Source organism: Channa argus, chromosome 19, assembly GCF_033026475.1.
Source record: "Channa argus isolate prfri chromosome 19, Channa argus male v1.0, whole genome shotgun sequence".
Lineage (NCBI taxonomy): Eukaryota > Metazoa > Chordata > Actinopteri > Anabantiformes > Channidae > Channa > Channa argus.
In genome coordinates, this window is record NC_090215.1 from 16,280,830 (window position 1) to 16,294,745 (window position 13,916).

At 41.6% G+C, this 13,916-nt stretch overlaps 1 protein-coding gene across 6 annotated transcripts in view; it reads left to right on the plus strand.

Moving 5' to 3' along the window:
- The window catches only part of LOC137104739 (RNA-binding Raly-like protein), an 89,001-nt gene that overhangs the window by 25,542 nt on the left and 49,543 nt on the right, over positions 1-13,916 (plus strand). For all 6 annotated transcript variants that reach the window (XM_067486373.1, XM_067486374.1, XM_067486372.1 and 3 more), the window contains one exon: positions 11,351-11,624. In XM_067486373.1, the coding sequence (XP_067342474.1) occupies positions 11,369-11,624 (256 nt within the window). In that variant the 5' untranslated portion in view covers positions 11,351-11,368. Of the gene's footprint in view, positions 1-11,350; positions 11,625-13,916 lie in introns of those variants that run through there.

The following is a 13,916-nucleotide window of genomic DNA, read 5'->3' on the forward strand; positions in this document are numbered from 1 at the left end:
AAAAACACAGAACTTCAATTTCCTACTTTATGATATGCATTTTTTTTTAAACGTTCGTCTGCATGACACCATCATGCTTATGTATTGACATTAAATCCAGCGTGTGCATTGGCGAGAATATGAGATCTGTTACAGTATATTTCTCAGTAGTAGTAGTAGCTCTTTTGGGACTTGTGGGTTATTGACAGTGAGCCCTTCAAAGCATGGGCACATACACCCACTGGCCACTTCATTAGGTACAGCACACATGCTCACCAGCTCATTAATGCAAACATGCCACTAACTCATTGCATTTTCCTATACACTTTAGGTCCCTTAGCACCAAGTGAGCATTTAAATGCCGCAGCCTGCCTGAGTACTGTTGCTGAGCATGTCCATCGCTTTAAAAATGCCAGAAGAAAGTTTTTTTAGCACAAAGATTTAGCCAAGTCAGAAGATTTTATTGGCTGTACCACTGCTCTTCACATACTATGGACACTAAGTTACGTAGAGTCTCAATAGCGCATAAAGTAGCCTGGTGCCGACTTAGCTCAGCCTCTTTTGGTCAACAGATGTAGCCAATGTCATTTGGTAAAGACAGAGAAACTGTCAATAAGAAGAATTTCTCTCAAGGCAGAACATCCTGTGCATTTTCACCAAATAATTTCTTGATATTACTGTGATCCACAAGGCCGCAAAGAGATCAGATAGACCCACCATACATTCTGCAATGACTGGGATAAACCTGCAGGATCACCTATAATCCTTCAATTTCCATTAATGTCTTCCTTCGACTTATAATGGCGTATTCATTTGACTGTTTGGTTCTGTGGCAGTTGTAATTATGAAATGTCTTCAGCCGGGATTTTGTATTTCACACAGGCAAGGGACAGACTTTGACTCAATTAGCTTTTATCTCGTCTTCCTTGCTCTATGCCTCACACCTCATTGGCGCTGACAAGGATGTTTGTACCTGCTATACACAGCTGCGCTATCAGTTCAATCCTTGGCACCACTTTGAAGATTAGTCACCAAACCATGAACAAGCGTTTGAAGTGTTGGGAATTCTTTGAAGTTTGCGATGCACGTTTCTGTCTCTCTCTTTTTTTTTTTTCTACTTTGCCAATGTGTTACATAAAGTTTCAGCTACCTTTGAACATTTAGCCTGGCAATAAGAGAAGGTGGTCGTCAGATGGATAAACATAACATTAAGAAGATTTGTATCATCGAAGTGCTTTTTTCAGCGCACATCTCACACTGAGCTGTCAGTGCTGTTTTAAATGATTAGCACCTCCCTCCTTCTTCTGGGGCACTACCAGAAAGAAACTATGTGAACGCTTCTTCATATTAAAATATGTTTTGCTTTGTTTTTTCTAGTAATGTCCAGCAAGTGATTTTAAAAATTATTGTTTCTAAATACCGGTGGTTATTGGATGTTTATTCTTGTTATGTGCAAACCAGTGAATGACAAGAATAAACTTCTCATCCATATTGTACTTGGCAGGCAGAATGATTATGAATAAAAATGAGTTTGACATTGGAAAACCTTCTCATTGAAGCCCGATGACCACGTAGTGGTACAGCACTGGCCAAATTTTCTTGGCCGACTCTGTGTTTGTGGGCCGAGCTTCCCTGGCTGCTTACCTCAATATGAAATTAATGAATTTCCGCTGACTTGATTGATTGTGTGGCTTACGGGGTGAATGCATGGCTAGGGCGGCCGCACTTCACAGCAGACAAAACAGCAGGACTGTGTCCCTCTGCGTGTCCAAGTCACAGAGCCCTGCTACACCACCAACAGAAATATGCACACAAACGACAAGCATCTTTTCAGGAAACTGCTTCAGCACAAGCCGGTGCTACAGGCAAGGGCAGCCGAACAGGCCTTTGCTGACACATACTGTCAGTCATGGCCATTATATCTTGCTTTGGAATTTGACTTACAACAAATCCAACAAAATCCATATACATAGGCCACAATAAGAGCAAAGTGCATAAAATCGGGGAAGAAACAGCTTATTTTGATGACATTATACAGATAATAATTCCGTTTTTCTGCATAGTAATTCCATAAACAAAAACCTGTGAATTTTAAGGTCATTTAAATTCCACTGAGCTGTTGCCAAGCTTTGAAGCCAAAAAATTGCCTGTCATCCTCTTACAATACAGGCTATTGAGCACAGCGCGGCACACACAGGGGTGCCCATAAATAAGAAATATCCTTCTGCAAACTGTTAATTGTAGGGAGCTGAGAACAAGATTAAATGAAATGTCCCCTCCTTTGACAAAGCATACTGCTGGCTACATGGCCTGCATGACTGTTTTAGTTACTGATGCCTGGGCTGCATTTTGTATTTTTATTACAGTCACACACCTTTTAAAAGTGTAGATTAGTGTTCCTAATGGAGAGCTGGGACTTTGTTGTAGCTCTACTTTGGAGTAGATGTTGACGAAAGCTAATTTGCCCCCATTAAAAAAATGTGTCCCAGCTACAGCTGCAAGTTGGAACTAATGATGAAACATCCAGATTTAATGAGCAGAGCAAAAAGGTCGACGGCAAAATACATTAATCGAACTATATCACAGCACACCTTTAAAATATTTATCAGCTTTGGTTGCAGATATGTCATTTTTGCATTTCTTCATAATTCATCTGTATGGATATGTGTTTTTTGAGGCAGCTTTTATTTATGAATTCATTATAAAAAAGACACAAAAACAATCTCTGGCAGCAGTGTGCCATCTGTCTAATTTAAACTCAGCAGTCTTGAAGGTTTTAATTAATTGCTACTGTGGGTTTTTCTACAGTGTGTCCAGAGTATGTGACAAATCCAAAGTGCATGTGAAATCCGGTCTTCATTGAGTAGGAGTTCTGTGCACAGAAAGCTACTTTGATGATATGTATATGCATGATTCATTGCTATAGTAACAACAGTAAACGAAATAGCTGACTCAGTGCCACCTGACCTTGAGTATGTTTTCATTGTTGTCCTGCTATTTGTACCAAAGTGAAATATTACAGCATGTCTCCATCACTGCCTAAGTGTCTTTATGTTGATTCAATCCCAAAAGGAGATTTGCCTGATGTGCTCATAAATACTGTGATTTTATTTAGTATCTCAGAAAGAGATGCCATTTATCTGCTCGCCCATTTGGAGAAGATGGGTATGTGCCACTGCACTGTGGAGAGAGAGCTTTTAAATATCCCGTAGATAGTCTTCCTCTGCAAAGCTTTCAAAACAATCATGCAGAGTGGGTTTTATATCATAGAACACCTCGGTGCTATCCTTACCGATCAAATTGGATTAAAACCAGACAGAGATTGATCTACTCTGCACCCGACACCTCACTGTGTTTGACCAGATTAGTTTCAACTCTATGCAGCTGTATACAACCATAAAAATAAATGAAATCTTGTCTGATGTTTCCTTGTCCATCACAAACAAATGACTCCCCACAGATAATTACAAATTCCGTTTGTATATATCATCCCATGCCCCTGACACACAGGACTGTCTCCCACTGATTACCCATTTCCCCACTGCAGGTGAATCAGGGCCAAACAGGGAAATTGCTCCATTTGCATCTTAGCTAATTGTATTATTGCTCCAGGCTTTCTAATAGTCACGAGCTTCCTCAGAACAGAATTCGAAAGGAATAAAAAACAGTTGGAGCTGCAAAGTCTATAGCCGCTATTTGTGGTGAAAATGTGTTTGCTGCAGGTAAAGGGAAAATGCTCTGCGATTCAAGGCTGAGGTATTGGAGTCAAATAGATATATAGGCTGCATACGGTTTAATCTTTCTTCCATAGTATAGTAACCATCTATGTAGGATTGTAGGATGTGAAAAATACTTATAGAAATTTATTTCAACGGTTTAGATGGCAATCAAATTTTTCGATGCACAGTAGTAGTTTCAAAAGAGAATAGTCGCCAGACCATTTGGGACCCAATCTTTATAACCCTCTTTTTCAAGTTTTCCCTCGAAACAGAGTCACAAGGGGTAGTGGCTGGAATATCCCACAATGAAATGAGACAGTCCCTGAAGACCCCTGTGCATCCTCAGAACCAAATGACTGGTTTCGTTTACTGAGGAGTCCGTTTTGAAATGTTTGGATACCTCAGTAACCTGAGTTCTCATTTCCAGTACACACGTTGAAGCCACTGCTTGCCATTGGAAACCACTAACATCAGCACAGGCCACCTCCGCTGCTTTTGGAGAAGTCACAAGTGAAGTGAAGAGTCGAGCTGTTTGATATCATTACACATCACTTAGCGAGCTGGCCTACTGACATCAGGTGAACTACCTCCGGCAATTTTTAGGTTTTATGTTTGGTAAGGAAGTGTACATAGCACAGGACGCCTCGTTAAGCTACAATAATCCTGTAGTGTATTTTATGTAACCTTCCATAACCCTGGGTTTGGAGTCTGCCTACGTTACGCTGTTTAGTGTCCCAATAAAGTGCCTCACTGCAGCTTGGAGATTTTTACAATACAAGTTTACAATTATTTCACAGTTTGGCAGTTGCTTCCACAGTACATCTTATTCATGACCTGAATAAACTGTCAGTAATTTTAATTTTGCCCACAATGTGTACCGAGGCGGACTGAGCCATCAGTGTCATGATATCAACAAGAGGTGTAGTTTGTATTTGTGCTACCACTGACACATCATGGTATAGATTTGGGGCATTGTGAAAGTGCTAAGAAACAATTATGTACTTACATGCCCAAAACAGAGAAACATAAACGGTGATACTGTGTAAATGTCCCAGTGGTTTATTTATTTCCCACCGCTTGGCTCTAATTTGGTCTCTCAAGAGACCTTTGGGTTCCAGCGGAAATATCCATTACACTGTCGTCTCTTTAGCATTTAAATGCTCCAAACTCCTAGTTAGCTGGTTTTTAGCACTGACAACAAGATGTCTTGTGTTGGGCAAATGGTTTCCTGCAGTCTGATCTATCTAATTATTTCAGAAATGTGTCACTGAAATGAGGTGCCTCATTTCAAATAACACGAAATTGTTTCCTAATTAAATGAAAATAAATTAGAAAGAAAAGTGAATACAGTACATTAAAGTGAGAAAAATACAACTCTTAACAATCCTACCAAAATGATTTCCACTGCTACACACATGCATGTTGAATTCTGATTGAGGGTATTTCCAAAGTGAACATGGGCAGCAAACCATTAGAGATATGAAGCATGTATCTCGTGAGATTATATTGTCTTTTCCTAAGTATTGTTCAACATAAAAATCCTTGAGTAATGACTTGCAATATTGAAGTAAATGGTGATATTGCGTAAACGTCCTAATCACTGTGATTCATTTATGCTTTTGTCGAGCTTCAAGGACCCTTGGGTGGCATAGTTAGGCTTTTCCTCCTTCATTTTAGGAGTCCTCTAACCAAGATGAGTTCCACCGCAACCCTGTGCGCCACAAAGCCAGAAGGGCAGCAACTAATGGAAAACGTGGGTAAAATTGGGTTTACCTGAAAGACAAAATACATTTTTCAAAACGCAGCTAGAAACTTGTGTATTCTATTTGACATTAATAGCTTTAAAGCCCCTTGTCCAGAAATCAACACCCCTTAACTGTGTTTTTACTTTTAAGTCAGATAAAATATTGCAAAAGAATCTCTAGGGCAAAATAATGTCAGTCTCTGTACACACTTCAGAAATATCCAACTGCAGCCAACTGTACAAATACAAATGGAGGCGCTGATTTACAAATAAAGCGACTTCTTTTCTCAGTTGTTGCCATTGCTTTCACTGGCAGAGAGACACATTTTGAGACAAGATATAAATGGAAGGAATCCGTGAGGCAATTATTCCACCTCTGCAGTACATGGCAGCCAGCACCATTGGAAAAGGTGTATCAGGGTACGTTTCTCTGTTCTGTTTCAGTGAGCAGCTTCTCCAGCCTTTCCTCAGCCCATCAAGCTGCCTTGGCAACAACGAGAGTGGCTGGGGCATGGCGAAGAGAAATGTACAGTGGTGGAGTGCTAGGAAATTACAAAAGGAATCAATTCAATGAGTTCCCTCCCTGCATGAAAAAATGTCTTTAAATCAGGCAGGTGGCCAGAGCCAAACAACAACCTTTTAAGAGCCTGTCTACCAAGGCACAATACATTACAGTGTAGGGTAGAACTGAGTAATAAGAATATTTCCGCACTAAATCCTTTCTTTTTTCACTTAACCACAGCCCCAACACAGCAGTGCTTTCAGCCTGGTGACCTTGATGCTTTTTGTCTGGTGACCTTATCCATATTTCTTTATTATTGGCATACAATTGGGATGCTTTTTTACATTTATACATACTGTATTAAAGACACACCATGCCAGGATTTTCCGTGAAGGGTTCCCAAAGCAAGACACCCACACCTCTTCCGACATGGCCACACTGGCACAAAAGTTAAAAGGAAAAAAGGCAGCAGCGTAAGAGTTATAATCACTTTTAAAGTGTAGGTTTTGAACACCAGATTTTTTGCTATTTTTTATTTTTTCTTTTGTAACAAATGTCAAATCCTCGGAACAATTATTTTGCCAATTACGCTGCTGATGCATTTCACTTCCTGTGCTGTTTTTCTATGTTTTTCCTCATCGTGCCATGACCTCGTAGGACGAGAAGCTTAATGGAGGTCGTAAATAAACTAAAAGGCAAGGTCAGCAGGAAAACCACTGATGGAATTAATTAGTGTGCTGCTCTAAAGAAAACAACACAAGACAACGTGAAATGTAACAGTAAGCAGCGGTGAATAGGCCTCGGTGACTATTCCTCTCGAGATTTATACGATAAGAGAGGCAATTCAACACTTCTTCACTGATTTGTCATGTGACCTGTCGACAGACATCAATATGGGATGGGTGTCAGATTGTGGGTTTAAACTACCATTAGGTGGATGCTGTGGAGCCTGCAATGTGTGCGTATGCCCGCACCATAATTTTCACTGTCTGGTGCTGATAAATGTCAAGGCCACTTGAGGGATTGCGAGCAGTGGTTTATTTCTATGCCCAACAACACACACCAATGCAGCACTGTGAACAATGAGCTCACAGGAGTGGTGAATCCTCAGCTCCCCGTAGTGGATGTGGAATAGTCATGGGAACACGAGTAGCTTTAAACTTTGGGTGATGTAATGCTAAAAACATGTGCTGTCAAGTGAAATAATATGTGTTTATCCATGAATGAGCAGCTGAATGTCTCACAGTCTCAGGTGTAATGGATGCCTGACAGAGAATCTCTACTCTGTAAATCACATGGCTGCTCTCATATTTCTGGATGACTGGGCAGTTCGCTCCTTCATCTACTGTAGGTAAAGAACAAGTGACCTTACAATGGAATGTAACCATCACTCAGTTTGTGAATTACATACTCATGTTGGACTGCATTTTCAACACATTCCCATCCTACGCTATATTTAGCCGAGCAAAGCCGTTAACGGATAGCACTTCACAATAACGACCAAAAATGTAAATGTGAAGATAATCAGGCCACACAGTGTCGGCACATGGCTTCTTGCAAAACTAAGTGGGCTAAAGGTGGAGGGGGGACTGCCAGTGGGTACCAAAGTGTGTGTGTGCATGCACTACTCGAACAACATCAGTGTTACCGTGGTTACTAATCCTATTTACTGAGGATTGGATCCATTATTTAGGTTCTTCGTCTCAAAGCTGAGTAGTTGTTATCACCCTGTGTCAGGGACAGAGACTCGGAGGAGGCAAATATTGGTTAGTCAGTGTTTTCCTCGCAATATTTCACCGTGTTTGATACACTAAATGTAATCCAGTTTGTAAAATAAACTATGATGAAGCCTGTGTGAAGATCTGTGTGGACTGTAATTGCGTGCAGATCTTAATTTGTTCAATGGTGCATCCTTTCCTTGGGTAGGTATAATTTCCTTGATCCTGCAGCCAATCACCTTTCATGAAACCTAACATCATGGAAAGGTCACATAGAAATAATTGCAGGGGAGACCCGCAAAAGCTGAGGCTGATGTACACTGATAGGTTGACAGCACAAACGATTCCGAATAAAGCTGTTACAAGCCTTACAGCCTACACATGTTGCGATCCCTGAAATGACACACAAAGCATTAGGGAAGCAACACTATGGCTATTGAGATAGCGGTGTTTTTTTTTACTGACAGCTGCTGCATTTAGTTTCTCACACAGCAGAGACAACTGCTCTGACATTTACATATTGTTGATCCCTCCAGTTCCCAGTGTCAGACATCCAGGGGCAACATTTCAGCCATGCAGAATATAGTTTAGGCAAACAGCTGACTGGCCAAAAATTGTGAATTTACATTTAAAAGTACTTGAAAATGTTGATCAAATTGGTTGTAAGTTGGAAGAAGTGTGTGCACGTCATGATCTGGCCCTTCAAATTCAAGTCCTGTACTGGACTTTTATTTTGTAGCCCTTTCCCTTCCCACCAGCTTCACCACTCTGTTACCGTTCACAACTGTTTACAACTGCCCCCCTGCCTCTTCAGACCCAGCTCTCCCCACAGTTCCCTGCCAGATCCGTGTCTTTCTCCCCGGACGGAACACCCTGCCTTCTGATTTGCCTGACTCTGGATCATTTGGACTCCTGAGTCTTGTTATTTGGACTCTGTTGCCTGCTTACCTTTGACCTGAGGTTTAATTGTTCCTTAATAAGCCCTCCTTCACGCACTGTTTGGTTTGTTGTTTTCTAGTCCTTCTTGATCTGTCTTGATCATCCACACACTCGGTTTATTCCTTATACCTGTTCACGAACTGTTCCGTTTGTTGGTACATTTCAGTTTATACCGATTTTTGGTTAGCCCTGTTCTCTTTAGGTTATTTTTTTATATTTCAGACCTGTTCATCTGGTTCCCACATTCAGGTTAGTGTTAAAAACTCTTTTGGTTTGAGCTCACAAAGCCCTACCCTAGTTTTTGCAATTATACTGGCACTCAGACTCTTCGTATCAATCTCCCTGGTTTCCCTTCTTAGGTCTATTCATATTCTTTGTTTCACTGATCCCGGTCAGGTTTTCTGGTTTATTTACTGACACTTATCCTCAATTTTCATTTTTCATGTTTATTGCCTTTAGTTAACGTATTAGTTTTTTCTGAATCTACATCCTGTCAGCTTGTTCTTGCTGAGTTTAGTGAGATTATTATTGCTTCCCTCTCCCCACTGTTTCAGAATAAAGTTCACTATATTATCATCCCTCTCATAGCGTCTACTCTTGGGTCCACAAATTTTGGCTGCCGGATCTGGCCAAAACCAGACACTGTGACAAATGGGAGGGAGTTCTGAAGAAGACTTCTGAAGCAGTTAAGTTCTGGCTTCATTATAGAGCAAAGACAAACAATCAGCTTTACGTTCTGGAGAACCCCCAACACTGTTTTGTAAAGCGGCAAATTTCCCTTATTTTAAGGGTCTTAGACGTAGAATGAGATCCGAACCTCATCCCAAATCACAGAGCCCTAGTGAATGTGAGTCAACTGGCAACACTGGTCTACTGGCTGACAATCTGGTCGTTCCAGGTCTAGAGACAGCCAACCTCCAATCTTCTCCTGCATCCTGCTTTGGCCCGTGCTACTTTCCAAGTCCCTGGTCCTGCTCCTCCGCAGCGCCAATGTGGCCCCAGCACCTATACCTGCTTCACCTCCTTCTCCAGTCCCAATTCTGGTCTGGGAGTTGACCGATCTGTCAACCCCTCAACCACTCTCAGTTAAAATGGGTTAGCTAATTAACACCAACAGACCTAGGACATGGTCAGCCAGATGTCAGAAATCCTGCCGCTCCGGCTCCCCCAGACCTCAACCACCTCTCTCCAACATCACACACAGGACAGAATTGCCATCTAAACCAGTCCTAGACTATAACCAGCAAGATCAATACCCATTAATTACTAGTGAGCCTTTGAGAAACCATGGAGACCTTCCTGAGGTTCTTTGTGCTGAGGCACACCAAGTGAAAGAAATGATCAACTCCATTGCATCTGTTCCTGTCTAGTGTTCAGCTGATGCCGATGCTGATGCTGTCCCTGAGTCTTTCTACGGAATTTGGCATCCACCTCTGGTTGGCCTGTCCTGGCCCTGACCCCATCTCTGAGCCAGCTGACGCCCGCCTGCCCCTGGACCTGCCCCTGGGTTGGTTGTCTTCCAACCTGTTGATGCTACCGAGTTGGCCAGCAGATCACTTCGGCTCTGGGTTGGTAGACGCATCGCCAGTTCCAGCCCCTAGGCTGGCCATCACCCTACCTGTCCTGGGATCCTGAGTTGCTCGACGACCTACCTGCTCCTGGCCTCGCTTCTGAGTTTGCCCAGCCCCCGGAGGGCTTCGGCCATCGCCGCCAGCCTGCAGACAAATCCTCCAGAGGTGTCCACCCTTCATCACTAACCTCCAGTCACACCTCCAGAGGTTCTTAAGATACGTCACACACTGAGGATCTTTGACCCGAACCATCCACCAGACCCTCCTCTTCTTACACAACTTCTTGCCATGAGCCATCTACCTCCATCCATAGATTTCTAGCCCACCTCCAGGCCCCCTCTACGCAGCTTAGTCAAAGCCCTTCCCTAGTTTTTGCATTCATACACTCACTCAGACTCTTAGTATCACTTGCCCTAGTTTCCCTTTTTAGGTCATATTCGGATTGTTTGTTTCACTGATCCCTGTTAACATTCTATGCGATCAGGTTTTTGTGGTTTATTTCCTTATCCTCCCGTCCAAGTTTGTAATGCCTTTAGTTCATGTATTAGTTTTTTCTGAATCTACAGCCTGTCAGCTTGTTTTTGTTACGTTTATTGAATTGATTATTTTTTTCCCCGCTGTTTCAGAATAAAGTTGACTATACTAAAATCCCTCTTAGGGCGTCTACGCTTGGGTCCTTTCTCATACATAAATCTTGACCATGCAATACCAACATGTTTAATATTTTTAAAATGGCTCCATTGTATGTCCTGTCTAAAGTTTTAGGACCAGCTAGTTCCTTCACTGACAACTTTTTAAGTAGGTTAAGGTTTTTCTAATTAATCATGTTTAGCCTCACATGTTAGCTTCCTGACTTACTCAAACTCAGCATCACAATGAAGAGCCAATTTGTTAAAGAGAACAATCCATTCTTTGGCAGTGGTTTCTTAAGCTGACAAACTGGCTAGTATCTAGGATGTTATATATTATATTTAAATTTATATAAATCTATTTAATTATAATTTGACAATTTATTGACTTGTATACATGTTTTGCTGCTTAAATATGTCATGATCTGGTTTATATATTTAATTGAAAATTCTGTGGCTCCGTAGTGCTTTTTTTAGGAGCAGACTAGCTGGGGTTGGCCTGTCCATCACCTCTAAAGACTTGTCCCCCTTCCTCTGTCTGTGTCCCAGGAGGGCAACTGGAGGAGAATGACTGGTAAAACCCAGACCAGCAACGTGACGAACAAGAATGATCCACGCTCCCTCAACTCCAGAGTCTTTATTGGCAACCTCAACACAGCCATCGTCAAGAAGACCGACATAGAGGTCATCTTCGCCAAGTATGGCAAGATAGTGGGTTGCTCCGTGCACAAGGGTTACGCCTTTGTACAGTACTTGAATGAGAGGAATGCCAGAGCAGCTGTGGCAGGAGAGAATGCACGCATTATTGCTGGACAGCCTCTTGGTGAGTCCTCTTTGCTTTCTCTTTCTTCTCACTTTAACAAGATTTTTTTATATTTCGTCTTTTTATGTTTCCACCATTGTGGATGCCATTAAAACCCTAGAGAGCCAGGAAGACACAGTCTATAAGGCACTTCACAAAAACTTTACCCTTGAAACGCAGAATGTTTTGCTAAATCCTGTTCTTTGCTAGAGGAATGAATCGTCTCTCTTGGGAGGACAAAATTCCTCGGGCATCTCAGACTTTTAGTTTAGATCCTCTCTTGCCATCTAAAAGCTGAAGTGTCTGTTTGTTGTTATACTGTTTTGGAGAAAATCCCCACTGAATCTGTTAACTGATCCACTAGTGAATGTAAGTACAGTTTGATTTCAACATTTGCCAGGCAGTTACTTGCAAAAAGTATGTCAAAGTTTCTGTGACACACTACTTAGAGCAGAGCAGAATATGTTAAGTGGCATGGGAGGCAGCAACAAAATGCTGTGCAAGAATTGATTTTTCTAGTGTGTGTGCACTTTGTGAAGGGCTGATTTTGTGAATGCCAACTGTGAAATGGTTTTTACTCACATTTGTTTTGCCGATGACTGGGAGGCAGAATATTTGTCAGATTTAAAGATGCGATTCATCAAGTAATTTTCTAGACAATTAGGGGGAATATGGAAATGCATGAAGGAAGTGTAGGTTTTTATGTGTCTGACTTTACGCCCAGGAGCAAACAGAGCCAACATTTAAGCCTCAGTGCAGAAGTTGCCTTAGAGGGGCTTTGTCCTAGGCCTTATCTTGTTTAAGCATGTTCGTGAAGCATAAGAATGAGCAACAAATACACAACAGAGCACAATCCTAGACACTACTGCTTTAATAAACAATTTTTACATGGCTAAAAAGAAACCATATGTTTCGGCTAGTGAACGTAGGGTTCAGTGTGTTAAGAGTACAAGTATCACTGGGTGTCAGTATGTTACAGAATAAAAAATATCCTAATATAATCAAAGAGAGCAGACGGGAGTGCAGTCAAGAAGTGTAATGGATTATTATGTAAATGAACAATATGTGCAGGGTTGATATGAGGCTTCCAGATTTTGAATACATCACACCTTATGAGGGTACATCAATAAAAGGCAGGCTGTCGGGTGGAGGTGATCATTCAGGAACTGTACGTGATGATCACTGATATAGTTGATACATTGTGGCATGAAGGCTTTGACCTTATAGTATCATGAGCATAAGTCAAACATGCCGCAAAAGAATTGGAAAGTGCCAACAACAACTCTCTCGTAAGAGAACATAGACAGGTTGGCCACATTTTTGGTGCTTCAACCAGAGAAAATGGTGGCCAAGCTCTGCACTGTAGGCATCTTGGAGTAACAATGATCACTCAGCCGTAGGGGAGTGCGGTTCAGCCAGGACCTGCAATGGATTATTATGTAAATGGAGAATGTGTCAAATTAGATTTTTGCATCTTAACTCTGACTCTTGTTGCTCCACCGAGCTTTCCCGGCAGGGTCTGGAAAGTCACAATATAATAACTTCTACCTTATGGAAACATAGACTCCAAATCTCCCCTAAAGGAATATGGTGTATATCTGGAGACAACAGGTGGACACTGAGGCGGTTTAATTAACAACTAGTTTAATTCATTCACAGTCCAGACACGGTTTTGGAATGAACAGTGTTTTCATGGAACTTTTTGCAGAACGTGTGTTAGTACTTTGGCTCTGCAATTCGGCTCCTCGTTTTAATGGGCAAATTAGAGGTTTGGCAGTGAGAGAACACAAGCAATCGGAGTTTAAGGGCAATGCGTTAGCCGTAGCTAACGCATTCATGTGCGGAATCGAAATTAAATATTTAGAATTAAGAAACAAGATGCCGAGCTGATTTGAAGGTCGTTGTGTTCCCTTTGCATCAATCAGTTACCGGTCTGCCTTTCCTGACTGCATTTATCCACCTAAACATCAAACAAACAGAGGGACTTAAGTCTCCCTGCTTCCTATAAAATCCATCAACTTGCTGGGTGATTAAATTGTTCTTCAGTTTGATTTCCGATTGTGTAGATGATGTTGGTTCTGCTGCTCTCTGACAAACCACTTTATGATCCTATCTCAAATAAAATCTAACAATGTCGTGTTTTGGTCTCTTTTCTTGATTAATAGAGGTTAATGGGGTTTTGTAGTAGAAGTTCAACTTTTTGTATAATAGATGTGGTAACCATCAATAAACACACTGGTTGTTAAATGCCAGACACAACCAATCCCCTGCCAGTTAGTGCTAAAATCATCACCGAGCACTCTACCATATCCA